The sequence below is a fragment of the Aquarana catesbeiana genome, linkage group LG03 (genome assembly GCF_042186555.1).
Source record: "Aquarana catesbeiana isolate 2022-GZ linkage group LG03, ASM4218655v1, whole genome shotgun sequence".
NCBI lineage: Eukaryota > Metazoa > Chordata > Amphibia > Anura > Ranidae > Aquarana > Aquarana catesbeiana.
In genome coordinates this window covers 95733678-95751250 of record NC_133326.1, presented here as the reverse complement: position 1 = coordinate 95751250, position 17573 = coordinate 95733678, and the positions used below count along the sequence as shown (strand labels likewise).

Below are 17573 nucleotides of genomic sequence, written 5' to 3'. Positions count from 1 at the left end.
TCGTGGCTCATCAAATACAGTTTACATGTAATGAGAGAAGGTGGGCTCCATAGTGCAATAATCCAGTTAAAATTTTACTCAAAACACGCGTAGTAACTTACAGTTAAAAACGGTGCAGTCAGCTTCACAAACAATGGAACTTCCGGTCTTGGTCAGGACTGAAAGTGACGACACCCGGCTCCTCCCTGACGCGTTGCATCACTGAACACGTGACTTCATCAAAGGGTATGGAGTCGAGTGTAATGATGCCGGTTTATATAGCAAGGCCTGCTGTCATGGTAACTAGAAAACAACTATACGATTCCTATTTCTTCTCTAAATCATTGATCTAAACAGAGTATAGTACCTACAAATACTCGTAAATAAGAATCTAAAACAGAAAAGACTCATAACAAAATATAATAAAATAAAAACCTTCTAATGTGTAATTATATGTATTCGGATGTATAACAAGGCCATCTAGTGGCTGAACTATAATAAACACCCTTCCAAATAAAGCCATCTAATGGCTGAACTAAATAGCACCCATCCGAGAACAGCCATCTAGTGGCTGAACTAAGTAAAACACCCATCGGAAAACAGGATGACGACATCTAATAGGATAATGACAGAAAAGACATAAAGAAGGATCATCAAGATAACTATTAAAAATTAGATATAAAACAATTGAAGTCGAACTCCACATTGTGTCCTAGTGGTGCTAAAGTAAATAACTCATATATCCAACAGGATTCTGACTGGCTCAATTTAACAATTTTATTATCACCCCTCCAGTGGGGTTTATACTTTTCTGTCCCACGCACTATTAAAGAAGAGGAAGGATCACTATTATGGTACTGTGCATAGTGTCTAGATAGAATATGTTTAATATATCCATTTTTTATATTTTGCGTATGTTCTCTTCATCTCTTCCATAATTCTCTTTTAGTCCTTCCAATATACTGAATCTTGCAGGGACATTCTAAAAGGTAAACTACCCCTTCAGTCCTACAAGATGTAAAGTCTTCGATGAAATATTCTTTAGCCGTTACTGTAGATTTAAAACTTAATTTCTGCTTTTTGCTTTCCTTGGTATGTCTGCATGTATAGCAGCTTTTACATGGATAGTTCCCCCTATCCACTCTCTTACTGGTCACTGGAAGTTTAACATGGCACCCCATTGCAAAGAACTCTCTGACGATCTGAAAAACATATAAACATAAAGATGGCCTAGGCTATAAGAAGATTGCCAAGACCCTGGAACTGAGCTGCAGCACGGTGGCCAAGACCATACAGCGGTTTAACAGGACAAGTTCCACTCTGAACATGCCTCGCCAAGGTCGACCGAAGAAGTTGAGTGCACGTGCTCAGCATCATATCCAGAGGTTGTCTTTAGGAAATAGACGTATGGGTGCTGCCAGCATTGCTGCAGAGGTTAAAGGGGTGGGGGGTCAGCCTGTCAGTGCTCAGACCATACGCTACACACTGCATCAAATTGGTCTGCATGGCTGTCGTTCCAGAAGGAAGCTGCTTCTAAAGATGATGTACAAGAAGGCCTGAAAACAGTTTACTGAAGACAAGCAGACTAAGGACATGGATTACTGGAACCATGTCCTGTGGTCTGATGAGACAAAGATAAACTTATTTGGTTCAGATGGTGTCAAGCATGTGTGGCGGCAAACAGGTGAGGAGTACAAAGACAAGTGAGTCTTGCCTACAGTCAAGCATGGTGGTGGGAGTGTCATGGTCTGGGGCTGCATCAGTGGGGAGCTACAGTTCATTAAAGGAACCATGAATGCCAACATGTACTGTGACATACTGAATCAGAGCATGATCCCCCTTCTTCGGAGACTGAGCCGCAGGGCAGTATTCCAATGTGATAACGATCCCAAACACACCTCCAAGATGATCACTGCCTTGCTAAAGAAGCTGAGGGTAAAGGTGATGGACTCGCCAAGTATGTCTCCAGACCTCAACCCTATTAAGCATCTGTGGGGCACCCTCAAACAGAAGGTGGAGGAGTGCAAGGTATCTAACATCCACCAGCTCATCGTGGAGGAGTGGAAGAGGACTCCAGTGGCAACCTGTGAAGCTCTGGTGAACTCCATGCCCAAGAGGGTTAAGGCAGTGCTGGAAAATAATGGTGGCCACACAAAATATTGAGACTTTGGGCCCAATTTGGACATTTTCACTTAGGGGTGTACTCGCTTTTGTTGTCAGCGATTTAGACATTAATGGCTGTGTGTTGAGTTATTTTGAGGGGACAGCAAATTTACACTGTTATACAAGCTGTACACTCACTACTTTACATTGTAGCAAAGTGTCATTTCTTCAGTGTTGTCACATGAAAAGATATAATAAAAATTTACAAAAATGTGAGAGTGTACTCACTTTTGTGAGATACTGTATGCATTGAAAACACACCTTTGATTTTGGCCATATTCGAGGTAACGAAGTCAGGAACCACAGTAGACATTAATTGCCTTTCACATGGTAAGAATGTTGTGTTTTCATACTAACCATACACTGTTTAATTTACATTGTCCCCTCTATTTCTGTATATGGACGATGGCACTGTAATTATTGTAATAAAGAAAAAATCAAAAGACCTTTTTCCTAATTGATATACAGCTGTCACATGACTCAACATGTTGGTCACATGTTGAAAATAGAAAAAAAAAACAGCCTTTTGAATACAGACTAAAAAAAAAATAATGTATCAGTAAACTGTTTTAAATTGTCATATAAATGTATATTTGAATTTAAATCTTTTATTTTTTTTGTGTAAATAACATGGTGTGGGCAAATTTCTGTCAGTCACAGGCTGTCAAGCCCCTCCAGCCTGTGTCTTGGAATAAGAGGGTGGTGAAGCCTCCATCAATCTACATGTAATATCCCACCCCCATAGTGTTTAGCTGGTTATTGAGCATGGAGGAGGAGGGAGGGAGTGGACTGTCATTTACCACTGTGTATACGCCCATATGTGTGGCTCTATAGTCACATGGGCTGCTCAGATGTGATAGGGATGAAATGTTCCGCATAGAAACTCAATGAAAACTGAGCATGTGCAGAGCTGCCAACAACGAATCTCATAGTGACTGAATATGAACAGCATGTAATACACCATTTATTGATAGCGTTTTTTTTTTTTTATGATGTGGGTTTAATGATACTTTAATAGGAATACGATCTAGAACTTTACTCTCTGTAGTTTTATTTTGAGTTTTTTGTAGACTTGACACTACCTCATTTTCCCTAACTAGATGGCATCTAGTTAGATCCCTTTCACACTGGGTCATTTTGCAGGCGCTATTGCGCTAAAAATAGCGCCTGCAAACCGACCTGAAACAGCCGCTGCTGTGTCTCCAGTGTGAAAGCCCGAGGGCTTTCACACTGGAGCGGTGCGCTAGCAGGACGGTCAAAAAAGTCCTGCTAGCAGCATCTTTGGAGCACCGCTCCTTCCCATTGAAATCAGTGGGGCACCGCGGCTATACCGCCGGCAAAGCTCCTCTGCAGAGGTGCTTTGTGGTGGTTCTTAACCCTTTCTCAGCCGCTAGCGGGGGGTAAAACCACCCCGCTAGCGGCTGAATACCGCCACTAAAACGATGGTAAAGCGCCGCTAAAAATAGCGGCGCTTTACCGCCGGCGCCCCAGTGTGAAAGGGGCCTTAGAAAGTGAACCAAAAATATAATTGAAAAACATAATTTTCAGTACAATATAAAACTTGCTTGCTGCAGAGAGAAGAGAGTAAGAACACCAGTGGCTGGGCTCTTTAGGCGGCTGTCTAGTTTGCCTAGTGGTAGCACCAGCCGTGTGTATTGGCCAGGCTGTCCCAAAATATATAAAAATATCTTCTGTTTTTGTGGAAGATACTGATTCAGGTTTACTTTGATTGTATATGCTTCAGAAGTTTAAATGTACTCTACATGAACTTTAACATCAATTACCTTTCTGTTTTCTTTCAGGTTACGGCTGTCAGCTTTCCCTATAATTGAAGGCGAGGAGCAGTTACGGCTATTATACTTGCAACACAACTTTATAACAAAAGTCCAAAACCTTTCAAGTCTGCAGCGTCTCATAATTCTAGATCTGTATGATAACCTAATAGAAGAAATAAGCGGGCTTTCCTCTATAAAATCTTTGCGTGTTCTTATGCTTGGAAAGAACAGGTATTGGTGTATTTTAATATACAATTTGTTGTACTGGAGACCAATATTTAGTTGCAGATTTGGTACCTGGACTATTTTGTACACTTAATAATAATAATCATTAAGTCTCTTCAACACACTTTTATTTTAACGGGGAGGAGTAATATTTTATTCCGGGACTGGCGTGGTGTATTACTTGTGGGTATTTAGCTCATGCTGACCATGAACAACTGATCCACTTGTAAGCAAGTCTTGAAAGCGCTTGGACAGCCAATCACTTTCACTTTAAAGCCTCATCTGCTGGCCTGGAGATGTCTGGGTATGCCTCGTGCAACAGATAGCTTGATAGGTAACTGGCACTAGGGCACTAGTGCTCTTAGTACTAGGACTATTTACTGTAAACTGCAGTAGTCAATTAATTATTTAAAGATATTTGGGAACATGTGCTTCAGCTGACAATGCTAGAATAAACTCTGTAAGGCACCATGTACATTTTTGGAGTTCATTTTGGAATTAACCATGACCATCCATTCAAGCTGGATACATAAGTGATGTTGATGCAACGATCTCTCCTGTGCTCTGCACTATTGTATTCTGACAGCGGGGACTCCCTCCACTGCCAGAATACACTGATCATCTGGCTGCAGCGGCTGATCAAATGCTGGTTTTCCAGCAGGCCCTTTTGACAGAAGCCAGTCTAACAATCAGCTTCAGTTGAACAGAGGGGTCTACACAGAGACCCACATTTGTTCAGTTTCTGCTGAATTGGCCGAATTTTGATCAGTGGGTACCCAGCTTTAGGGGTGTCCACTGGCATCTGAAACAAAGTGAAGAATAACTGGAGTCACAGAGGCACCTACTCTTAAAAACATGATGTTATGAGGCTTCTAGTGCATACCAGGGACGTGTGCTGAGGCACTGGCTAGTGTCAGAGCCAGATACACACAGGTTACCTACGCCGCAATTTTAGGGTGAGATCAATAATTTTAGCACTAGACCTCCTCTGTAACTCCAAACATGTAACCTGTAAAAACTTTTAAAGCGTCACCTATGGAGATTTATAAGTACTGAAGTTTGGCGCCATTCCACAAGTGTGCGCAGTTTTAAAGTGTGACATTTTAGGTATCTATTTACTCGGCGTAATATCATCTTTCACAATATACAAAAAGTGTATACAAGTTAGTGTTTTTTTTTTTGTTGTTTTTTTTTTTTTGGGGGGGGGGAACGTTCTGAGTAATTTTCTAGCAAAAAAATGGTGATTTTTACATGTAGGAGAGAAGTGTCAGAATTGGCCTGGGTGGCAAGGGGTTAATTACCATAAGTAAGTAATATACATATAATTATTATATAAGTTATAACTTCAACCAGTAATTTCACAGTAAAATAGATAAATAATAAATTATTATGTTATAACATATAGCATATAAATATATGATTTAGCTTGAATATAACAGTACCTTTTCAACAGAATCAATTTCTCCATCTTAACTGTGTGAGAAAAACATAGGATTGTGGGTCAATCTTGTACCCATAAACAAATGTTTTTTCCTTGTAGTTAAGAGGGCTGGGCTGGAAGGGAGCATTTGTCTTTTAACATTCCCATAGACACACGCCTAAACCTTGTGGACAGCCTTCTCAGAAGAGTTGAAGCTGTTATAGCGTCAAAGGGTGAGCCAACTCAATATTATACCCTACAGAATAAGACTGGGATGCCAATAAAGGTCATGTGCGTATAAAAGCAGGTGTCCCAATACTTTTGGTAATATAGTGTAAGTTTTAATAGGTTGAGAAACATGGTAGTTATTAACCCATTAATTAGAGTTACCTCTAGTTGGTTCTGTCACCACCCATTCACTGAAACAACCTTTTAGGTGTTTTAGCGCAAAAAATAACACCTGTAAAGCGCCTAAAAAGCGCCTCTCATGCCACCCCAGTGTGAAAGCCCAAGTGCTTTCCACACTGGGGCGGTGCGCTTGCAGGACAGGAAAAAAAATTCCTGCAAGTAGCATCTTTGGTGCGGTAGAGGTGTATACACCGCTCCCAAAACGCCCTGCTTAAAACGCGATGCCAAAGCACCTGCAAAATGCTTCAGCAGCGCCGCAACACAGGTGCTTATAACCCTGTCTTAGCTGCTAGCGGGGGGTTAAAAGCGCCCTGCTAGCGGCCGAAAAGCGCCACTAAAGCTAGCAGCGTTTTACCGACAACGCACCCCCCGCCCCAGTGTGAAAGTAGCCTTTAATCTAAGTAAATTCCTTCTTTAGCTATATTAGGGCCTAATTGTTTAGAATTGCACGAGGAATAGTTATAGCTGTCAGAAATAATTGTCAACATGGAAAGAACATAAGAGGTTGTAAACCCTCTGTTTTTTTTTTTTTTTAAATTAAAATAACAAACATGTCATACTTACCTCCACTGTGCAGTTCATTTCTTTATCATACATCACGGGACACAGAGGCTCATAGTAATTACTAAGTGGGTTATATCTCACCTTCAGGTGCTGGACACTGGTGTAATCAGTTAGACAGGAAGTTTCCTCCCTATATAACCCCTCCCCTACAGGGAATACCTCAGTTTTTTCGCCAGTGTCGGTCACGGTTAATGAGTGCTTGTAGATGGCCTGAACAGGGTCAGGGAGGTACGCTATTGGATCCATTCAAAGAGCCAAAACAAAAGCTAAAGTGGTTGGTACCCGACGCCTCGATACCGAAGAACGAGGTTTTGCCTGTAATGCTTCTCTTAGGAGAGCTGGGCCCTGAGATCCAGCACCTTGGTCACATTGCTATACCACAGGTTTGCTCTGGCAGGGCGCTATACATGGCCCAAGGCAGTGGACCCTACACACAGAGGGGACCCCATCCTTGAAGGTCTGGCATGACACCAACCCGCCGCGATGGGTGAAGATTGGGTCGCTGTGATATTCCAGCAGTACCCTGCAGCGAGGAATGGTGAGTCTGCATTTGTTTGCAGTGTCTCTATTAAGAGAGCGATCTTACTGTCTGTTTCCTGGTGGCCACTGGGAGCAGTGTGCTGTTCTATCATGCTTGTACTCTGGCTCAGGCAGGCTGCTGTTTTTCCCCAGCCACTAGAGGGCGCAGATTTGCTCCTAGCCTATTGTTATTTTAGGCAGGAAGAAGAAGGCCATTACCATGTGCTGACAGGTCAGACGGCCTTGGAGACAGAACAGTGGGCCGTGAGTGTGTGAGTGCCAGCTTGGGAACAGGTACAGACAAGTCATGATTACATTCTGCATATTTTCTGCCTATCCATGGGGCATGTACAAGCAGTAAGTAGTAGATACACCCCTGGATGATTAGCAGTCCACTTTAAAAGTGTCATTTTCTGCTTGTGGGCAGGAACAGCATAATATACGTGCTTGCAGTTTTGAAATGCATGTTGTTATATTACATGTTTGAGCATAGTGCATGTGTGCTTGGTATCCTACAGGTATAAGTATAGGACCAACTGCAGTTGAGCAGGTGCTTGCTTGCTAAAATCGCACAGTTGCTAAATACACACAGATGCTGATATGCTTAGTTGCTAAAATCGCACAGTTGCTAGTTTGCACAGATGCTGATATGTACAGTTGCTAAAATCGCACTGTTGCTAGTACGCACAGTTGCTGATATGTACAGTTGCTGACATACACAGATGCTGAATTGCACAGTCGCTAAGGTTGCACAGTTGCTTAAAACTCACAGATGCTGAAATACACAGTGGCTAGATCGCACAGTGCTAGACGCACAGGTGCTGCTTAAACGCAAGGTTGCTGCTTAAACAAACAGGTTGCATACATGGTCATGTGTGTAGAAAATGCATGTTTGGACATGTTTGTGTTTAAAAAAAAATATATAACAAACAAAACATGCTTTTTGATCACATAAGAACGCGTGATCACATATGGTAACATAAAGATGCATGTTTATGTTTGTATAGATATGCATCATTGTTTTCTTTTCTCCTGGTCGCATGGTCATGCAGAAAGGCTTGATCGTATAAAGATGCTTGATCATCAGGCTAGAAAACCTCCACAGGATCCTCATGCAGGTGCTTGCTTACAAGCTAGTCAAATGCACAACTGCTGGGATGCACAGTTGCTGGTGCGCATTGTTGCTAACGCACAAATAGTTAAATCGCATGATTGCGGAAACGCACATTGGCGGAGGATAACTTCTTCTTTACTAGTGCACATGTTTGCATAAAATACATGAGTTTGGAATGTACCTCATGTAGGTAAAACAAGTAACAGAACATGTTCTTGTTGATCACATAAAAATACATGTTTTCTGTTGGTATGGATTTACATGTGTTTTACATAGTCGCATGAGGACGCTGGGTCACATTAAAGTGCTTGTTTGCACCGAAATGCCTAAAATCGCACAAGGGTGCTTGATCGCACAAGGGTGCTCCATCACACAAGGGTACTTGTCCGCACAGTAGTGCTTATAATGCATAAAGTGTTTGATCATATAAAAAATGCAGAATCACATAAGGATGCACAATCGCCTAAAGTTGCATGATCGCCTAGATTGGCATGGTTGCATAACGAGGCATGTTAATTTGTTTTCCTTAAATATACAGGATTCCTTATGTTCACATAGGAATACGTGTCTGCATGGATACATGTATAATGTTGCATAACATGTTCATAAAGTGCATGCTTACTTGTAAGATGCCTGTTCCATAGCACATGTGTTTATATGTATGCGTGTATACAGTGCACACTTTTCTTGTTCATACAAAACATATTTGTATGAATTTATGCTTCCATGAACGCACGCTTCCATAGAGGCATATGGCGTTAATACTTGCCTCATACACATACGGGCTGTTTGCATATGTGTTTATTTGCATGGGCTATAGAGGTTGTCTGCACTTTGCAGGTGAACAGCACCTCTTCCGGTTGGTGGTCTGGCCCTTCGGGTTAGCCACCGTACCCGGGGTAAAGGCCCAGGGTATAGCAGTAATGGCATACCGAGGCAATCTGCTGCTGATAGATCAGTCAGTAGCATGGCTGGACCTAGGTGGTCAAGTATCTGGAACTCCTGGGTTGGGGTCCCAGTCTAAAGGTACTTTCTTACGTTCGGTAAAAAGCTTGGAGTGTTTGTGACTCATCCCAAAAAGGGGTCAAGACAAGGAAGAGTTCCCTACATTTACCTTTGCTAAGGTGCTAGGGAAGATGGCTTCATTCAAAGCGGTTCCCTATGCTCAGTTTTGTTCAAGGCTGCTATAAACATTATTCTGTCTGCCTGGAACAAGTAGATCCTAACCTAGGCATTATCCAAAGGGTCTGGTCCCAGGGATACGCCGGAACCTCAGGAAGATGGCAGAAAGGAAGATCCTTCATGCTTATTACCTGGGAGGTGGTGGCTATGAAGGCTGGCCTCTAGGGATGGAGACCAGTCCTGAAGGAGACCACTGCCCAGGGGAAGTGGTCAAGCTCAGAGAGCCTTAACTGTCGACATTCTAGAGCTTCCAATGGCACGTATGGCTTAATGGCCTGGGCGTTTAGATTACAGGATTGTTCTGTGAAGGTACAATCCGACAATGCCACATCAGTGATTTACTTCAGTTATCAAGGAGGCACTAGAAGTCACGCAGCCAGAGGGAAGTGGGCCGTGTTCTGGTTTGGGCAGAGGAGCTTGTACCTTGCCTATCGACAATCTTCATATCATGAAATGGAGAATTGACAGGCGGCTCTCTGGAGCTGTCAACAATTGTTCCCAGGAGAATGGCCTCTGCACCCCGACTTTTTTCTGACCAGATAAGAATTTTGGGCGTCCAGATTCAACAAGAAGTTTGGACAGCTTTGTGTCAAGGGCTAGGGATCCACTCGCATATGGGACAGATGCGTTACCGACCCCATGGGATCAGTTTTTCACTGATTTATACGTTCTCCCCAGTTCAGCTTCTTCCGCAGCTTCTACGCAGGATCAAAGGGAAGGGAAGCCGGTAATACTAGCCCGGCATGGCCAAGAAGATCCTGGTCTGCAGAGATCGTAAGGTTGGCAGTAGGGAAACCGTGGACTCTTCTATCTAGTCCAGACTTGCTTTCGCAAAGGGCCGGTATTCCTCCGTCCTTGCAATCGCTAAATTTAATGGTCTGTCTATTAAAGCCCACATGTTAAAGAATTGGGGCTTTCAGGTTCAGTGGTAACTGCCCTGATTAATGCGAGAAAGTGGGCCTCTAGGACCATTTATCATAGGGTCTGGAGGGCCTATGTTTCCTGGTGTGAAACCAAAAGATGGCATCCTCGGAGGTATGTCATAGGTAGAATTCTTGCCTTCCTACAGTTGGGGGTAAAAATGAAGCTAGCCTTGCATACCATCAGGCGTCAGATCTCGGCCTTTGTCATTGTTTTTCAAAGGCCGCTTGCTTCGCATTCTTTGATCCGGGCCTTTTACACAAGGGACACCGCTTATAAATCCGCCAGTTAGGTCTCACTTGTGCCATAGGGTTGAGTCTAGTTTTGTCGGCGTACAAGGACAGCTCCTTGGGCGGATGCATCATATTCCTTTTGATCCTCGTAACGGGGGAAATTGGTGTTCTCCGTTGCGGTAGCCTCCGCAAGAGTTTCAGTGTTGGCAGCTTTCTTTTGTATAGTGCCATACTTAATTATTCTTAAGGATAGGGTGATGTTAAATCCTCGCCCAGCCTTTTTTCCTTTTTCCTAAAAGGATCTAGCAGTCATTTGAATCAACACTTTTCTTACATTCCTTTTTTTTTTTTTTTTTTTTTACCAGAACCTTCTGCGGAAAGAAAGTTATTAATTCCTCTCAATATAGTGAGAGCGGTTAAAGGTATAGCTGAATGTTTCATGATACGGGAATCTAATGTTTGTTGTGCTGCCAGAGGACCCTAATGCCCCGTACACACGGTCGGATTTTCCGATGGAAAATGTTCGATCGGAGCGTGTTGTCGGAAATTCCGACCGTGTGTGGGCTCCATCAGACATTTTCCCTCGGATTTTCCGACACACAAAGTTGGAGAGCAGGAGATTAAAATTTTCCGACAACAAAATCCGATCGCATCAGTTCCGACCGTGTGTGGCCTGTTCCGACGCACAAAGTGCCACACATGCTCAGAAGAAATTCCGGCACGGAACAGCTCGTTCTGGTAAACTTAGCGTCCGCAATGGATACAGCACTTTCGTCACTCTGCAATGTCAAAAATAGTTTAATACAGCGCACTCTCTTCTTCTTTATAATGTGCGAAGAATTAAGTAGTTTTGCTGCTCATATTCACACACACTTCTCACAAAGTTTTTTTTTTTTTTTTTTTTTTATTGGGATTCCCTGAATATATTGTTAGTTGTCACATCTGACAGAATGTGTGTGGTTTTTTTTTTTTTTTGGTTTTTTTTTTGGGATTTTAAGCCTTTTTTTTTTTTTTAGATTTAATGTTTGTATTTTTTCCAAGGCTGATCTTTGTTCAATGTTGTTTTTATTTTTACTCCAGACTATTTTTGTGTGTGTTTTGTGTGTCAAGTTGCCCCAACACCATTGATATCTTTTATTATTTAATCTCAAGGAGATTGTTTGTTGTTGGTGTCCCTTGTTCATTTCACATTGTATATTTGAAATGTACCTGAATCCTCACAAACAAACTGTCGTTTTTGAAGTAAAACACATAGGAGAGTCTAATTCAAAACAAAAATCCTTTATTAAGGGCTCTGAACCAAACAAAGAGGAAGGCAACACTGGATTAACAGGAGAAATTAGCGAAGCCTGGGACCCCCACGGCAGACATCAATTCTTGAACATCAAAATTGGTGGCCTGAGGAGTCCATATGTAAGGGAGGGCAGTCTGGTCCAGAATTTGCAGAGATCTGGAAAGCAGCAGATGACATGTGTGTCCCCAGGCTGTGGTACCACAAGAGGCTGCATTTTTTGGCCGACCAGACTGAACTCAGGGTCCTCACTTTCTGGTCTTCCTTCCACGCTTCAGTCCGGGCTGTGGCTGTGCAGTTGGAGATGTGGCAGGAGGAGGAGTAGGACCTGGAGGAGGAGAAGGACTGGGAGGACCTGGAGGAGAAGGAGGAGGAGGACGACGACCTGCAGGAGGAGGAGGAGGAGGACCATCGCAAAGGTGTGTCTGAGCTGTAATTTGGCCCCTCATACCTTTCTTAAGAGCCTCCAATATGAGCGACTCACACATAGCTTGTTGTCCCTCCTCCATCCTCTGCATTTTATAGGCAATGGTGGCAGCAATATCCTCCTCCACGGTGTGTGCTGCTCCCAGGACCTCTGTAGCCCTCCAAAAGAGTCCTTTGCCAGCCTCCTCTAGGGCACTCCTCCTCCTGCCACTTTCTCTTTCCAGGAGGAGTGGAGGGACCTGCAGATCAGCCAGCTGGCTCGGCCCGGCCACCTCCTGGCTGAGACTTCCCTGTGTATAAAAAAGGGACATGGTTTTAGTTTTTGCTTCATCGATCAGAATCCTAAATTAGTACTCCCAACTAACATCTAGTTAACATCATTGATTGGACAAGCAGAAATATTTAGAAGAATGCTATACCTGTCTCAATCTGGGCTCCTCCACATGTTGCCTGGAAGGCCCAGGTTGGGCGTCAGAAGCCTCAGCCGGGGGGAAGGAAGCATGGAAGGAAGACTGGAGAGGGAAGGCCTGGGTTCAGTCTGGCCTGCCAGAAAATGCAGCCTGTCATAGTACCACATCCTGGGGACATAGATGTCATCTGCTGCTCCAGGTCTCTGCGAATCCTGGACTTTCTTGCGCTCCCTTACATATGTGTTCCTCAGGCCCCCAATTAAGATCTTCAAATAGGTGATGTCTGCCGTGGGGATCACCTGCTTCACAATTTCACACAATTGCTCCAGTGCTGCCTTCCTCTTTGCTTGGTTCTTGTAATGTGGGTGGTTAATCTCCCACAGACATGGCAGCTCCCTTAACATATCAATCAATAGTGACATGAAGTCCATTGTCTTTCACTAGCATATCCATGTTCACTGCAAGACACAACACAAGACAAAGCCTAATGTCAGACAAAACTCTCCTAATCTTGTTACAATATAGGCCTCAATGTAGAAGCAGTATAGGCACAAGTTTGTCTCTTACCTTCGTTCTTACGATCGGTGCGTCCAATGATCCTTCCTCCGCTCACAGATCGTACGTAATACGCACGTGTGTTACGCTTTATATACACTGCGCATGCGTGTAACTCCGCCCGCCCCTGACGTTCTTTCTAGTCTATTCCCCGCCCCTTTTCGTTCGGCGCAGTGGGGGAAGAGCACATGGCGGAGTCACAGCAGGTGCGTGATAATTACAGGAACGAGGAGGAGGAGGAGGAAAGCCTGGATCCGGACACATCCCGATCCAGAAGGAGACGATTTAAGGCCACAAATATGTCCTTTGGGGAGATGTTGGAGATGGTCGACATCTTGAAGGCCGACTATGACGGAAAGTATGGGCCTTACCCCAACCCCAATATCCGAAAGGCCAAGATCATGGCGAAAGTGGTCAAAAGTCTTCACAGGAATTTCGGGGTACGACGATTGAAAGATCAGCTCAGGAAGCGTTGGTCGGACCTGAAATTAAGACAGCCAGAGCAGTACAGAAAGATCCGGAGAGTGCTGCAAAAAAGTAAGTAGTTGTGCTGTGTTCCTATTCTTTTTGTCTTTATTCCGTTTGTGCTGCTCCATATGCTTTTCTTAATTGTACAGTTTAAAAGGGCAACTTTAATGTTCATGGGCCCATTATTCGTTCGTATCAAACATTTTTCTTTCGGCCTCTAAAACACCATTGTTTAGGCCATATGCATTTTCCCACATTTTTTAGGGCCTACTTGGATGCCAAATATTTGTTTGTGTAGATGGGTTTGTTACTAGAATGAAATGCAAACTAGATTCTGTGTAAGGAGAGGACACTGAGCAGCTGTTTTCACATCTGGACACTGGAGCACTAGTGTGGGACACAAGAACACCATTTTTATTAGGGGGGCCTAACAGGTGCTCCAGTGTATACTATGGGGGGGGGGGTCTCCATCTGTGAAGCTTGTACTAAACAGGTAAAGTATTGCAGCTTGACAAAGGGCAATAAAAAAAAGACATCTTGGAACTCGGCTAAAATTGACAATTGTACCCCACTTCCAAGCAATGTTTCCTATTTCTAGTTCTGCCATCAAATATTTGTGTGCTAATTATACCATTTTTGTTTTACATAGGGGAGAAAAGACTCGGCGGACACCCCTCATCCGAGGAGACCACAGACCCCCCACCTATGAAAGAAGGTGAAATACCCCCAACCCAAGAAAAGCAGGAGGAAGAAGAAGATGTGGTGGAAATTGGCACCACAACAGGTGAGTGTCTGCGACCACAGACTCAGGTAAGAGATGGATGGTGGCAGATTTTTGATACCTGTTTTTGTTTGGTTTCTCTTTTTTTAGGTGATCGTGATGTTAGGGATCGAGATCCTTTCACATCTGAAAGTGCCCAGATCCTGATCGGGGAGATCATGGGGTGTAATGTAGAATTGCAAAACATACAGAAAAAAATGAATGATGTGATTCAAAAAAATAATATCATTGATGTTTTGGGGCGAATTTAAAACCCCACAAAATCACTTTTTTGATTGTGGTCCAATGTTTTAAATCTTTTTGCAATGTTTTGAAAAGCCGAATTTGGAGGATGCACACAGTGTGCCAACATGTGCTATCTGCCATCGCGGGAGATCAATGGACGCGTTTTGGGGGTGCAACCCCTTCCTCAATTATAAAGTAGCGGTAAGGAAGGGCTTGCTCCCCCAAAACACGTCCCTTGATCCCCCGTGATGGCAGATAGCACATGTTGACATTCGTAAATTGGTGTGCATCTTCCAAATTTGGCTTTTCCAGGGGTGATTTTCCCCCCATCTGAACGCAATATCAAACACAGTTCCTAAATACTGATGTCTGATATTGCCTTCAGGTTTTACCTAATGTGAACTTTGTAAGTTCAAGTTTTTTGTCTTTCTTGTTGGTTTTACACAGGCCTGTTTTATCGTAAATGGACATTTATATTTTTGACAATGCCACCCCAAAAATTGTTATACAACAAACATGTTGGTTTGTTCTAAAAACCTTTGGTAAATGCACATGTGATTGTGCAGGTATAAAAAAATTGGTTAATCAACAATGTGTGGATTATTGTCTCAACACTACAACACTTTTGGGGTGATGTAATTGCTGTTTTCAGCGAAAATGGGGGTTATTTACTAAGGGCAAATCCTCTTTGCACTACAAGTGCAGGTTCAGTGCAAGTGCAAGTGAAATGTGTTTTTGCATTTAGTAAATAACAGCCAACAGTGCTTTGTATAAGGTTACACAATCACGCCATTTTCTGCACTCAACACATTTCTGTCAGGGTCAGCTAAAACAAACACAAGCAGTAAATGTCCACAAAGAATTTCTTTTCTTTTTTTTTTTTTTTTTATTATAAAAAGGCTTCACATATTTGCTGGCATATTGATGGCCCCCCTACCCGCAAAGAACTCCAGGTAGCGTAACCGGACATCACGGGCACTCAGGGAGGGCAAGCCAGGACGGCTGCTTTCAAGCGCCGTCAGTGTGGTTTGATGTATCATTCCGGCCTCAGGCCCAACTGAGCCAGCATAGTTGGCTGAATGTTTCCTTAAAAAGTTATGGAGAATACAGCACGCCAGTATAATATGGTTCAGTTTATACTCCGCCATATGGATGGGTGTCATAAATAGGCGGAACCGGCTGGCCAGGATTCCAAATGTGTTCTCCACCACTCTTCGGGCTCTGGCCAGCCGGTAATTAAAAACCCTCTGTTCCGGGGTGAGGGTCCTCATCGGGAATGGCCGCATCATGTGGTCCCCCAGCGCAAACGCTTCATCAGCAACGAACACGAATGGGAGTCCTACATTGTTCTCTGGAGCTGGCAAGTCCAAGCTGCCATTCTGGAGACGCCTGTAGAACTCCGTCTGGGCGATGACTCCACCATCGGACATCCGGCCATTCTTCCCCACGTCCACATACAGGAAGTCGTAATTAGCCGACACCACCGCCAACATCACTATACTATTGAACCCCTTATAGTTGAAATAGTACGACCCCCAGTTGGGTTGTGGGACGATGTGGACGTGTTTCCCATCAATTGCCCCTCCGCAGTTAGGAAAGTCCCACCGCTGGGCAAAGTGGGAGGCCACAGTCTGCCATTCCTGTGGCGTGGAAGGAAACTGTTGAGGAAAAAAAAATAAACATTACTATTTTTGATCAGAAACATGGCAAGCAGATTAGACACAAACATTATGGGTCAACCTCCAGATAGCATTTATTAAGGGGAATTTAACAACGCCAAAGTATAAGGTACACCTATCATATTCCCCCCCCCTCTCATGGGCCATTTCTAACATTATAGGAGGTGTGTGGAAATCTTGGACAGGTAACCCTCTTCCCTGCATTGAGAGATGAATGCCTAAATACAGGGTATTACTTGGAACAGCCCCTCCTTAGTTACACTATTGGCAGCCCACTGGACAGGTAAGAAGTGTCATAATACAAAGATATAAATACACACTGTACACATTTGAGCACATTTGGACATTCTGCTATTACCTAGCAAGATAATAATAGGATACAAAAACTTTAAACAGTACTATTTGAAAGTATACAGGCAGGCCCTTGCACTACATGCTTTGGGGAATTCATCCATAAATCTGAGCACTAAAGAGATGGGTATAGTGTGTATGGGTTTGGCAAAGTCAGCAGATAGATGATTGAGGATAGAGAATTGGGATCAGCTGACTTAGCAGTTGGGGGGAGGGAGGGTTACTAAAAATTATTTGGGGACACCACCAAAAAGAAGTCTCTGGCACTCTGCCAGAATTTAAAGCAAAAATAACATTTCAAAACATTTTAGGGGGTGTTTGGGGTAAAGCACTACTATGGAGCAGAAAAAATACATTGTTAAGTGACTACATGAGGTGAATATAGGCCAGGAGACACCATGCTGGGGAGGTTATTGAAGGGCAAATATGTATGAAGGACCTAAAATAATAATTACATAAAAATCCAGCATGCATGAGAACAAAGGGGACATTCACAGCATATTCCAATCATGGTAATTAGGGAATGAGGAAAGAAATACAATATATTAGCAAACATTCAATACAATAAAATGTGATATTAAAGGATAAAAATCTTACCTTCATATACTCCTTCTGCAGGACCTGGATGATGGCAGAACAGGTCTCTGGGATAATGATCCCCAGAGCCTGGGGGGAGATGCCTGTTGAGAACTTCAAGTCCTGCAGGCTTCTCCCCGTCGCCAAGTACCGCAGGGTAGCGACTAACCTCTGCTCCGGAGTGATGGCTTGCCTCATGCAGGTATCCTGCCTGCTAATATAAGGGGTCAGCGAAGCCAACAGACGGTGAAACACGGGGTCCGTCATCCTGAGAAAGTTCCTGAAATCATCAGGATTATTCTCACGGA

The 17573-nt window shown here is 43.4% G+C and overlaps 1 protein-coding gene across 2 annotated transcripts in view; it reads left to right on the top strand.

Annotated features, from left to right (window-relative positions):
* LRRC49 (leucine rich repeat containing 49) overlaps positions 1-17573 on the top strand; it is a 183011-nt gene that overhangs the window by 32200 nt on the left and 133238 nt on the right. For both annotated transcript variants that reach the window (XM_073618837.1, XM_073618836.1), the window contains exon 6: positions 3945-4148. In XM_073618837.1, the coding sequence (XP_073474938.1) occupies positions 3945-4148 (204 nt within the window). The remainder of the gene's footprint in view (positions 1-3944; positions 4149-17573) is intronic.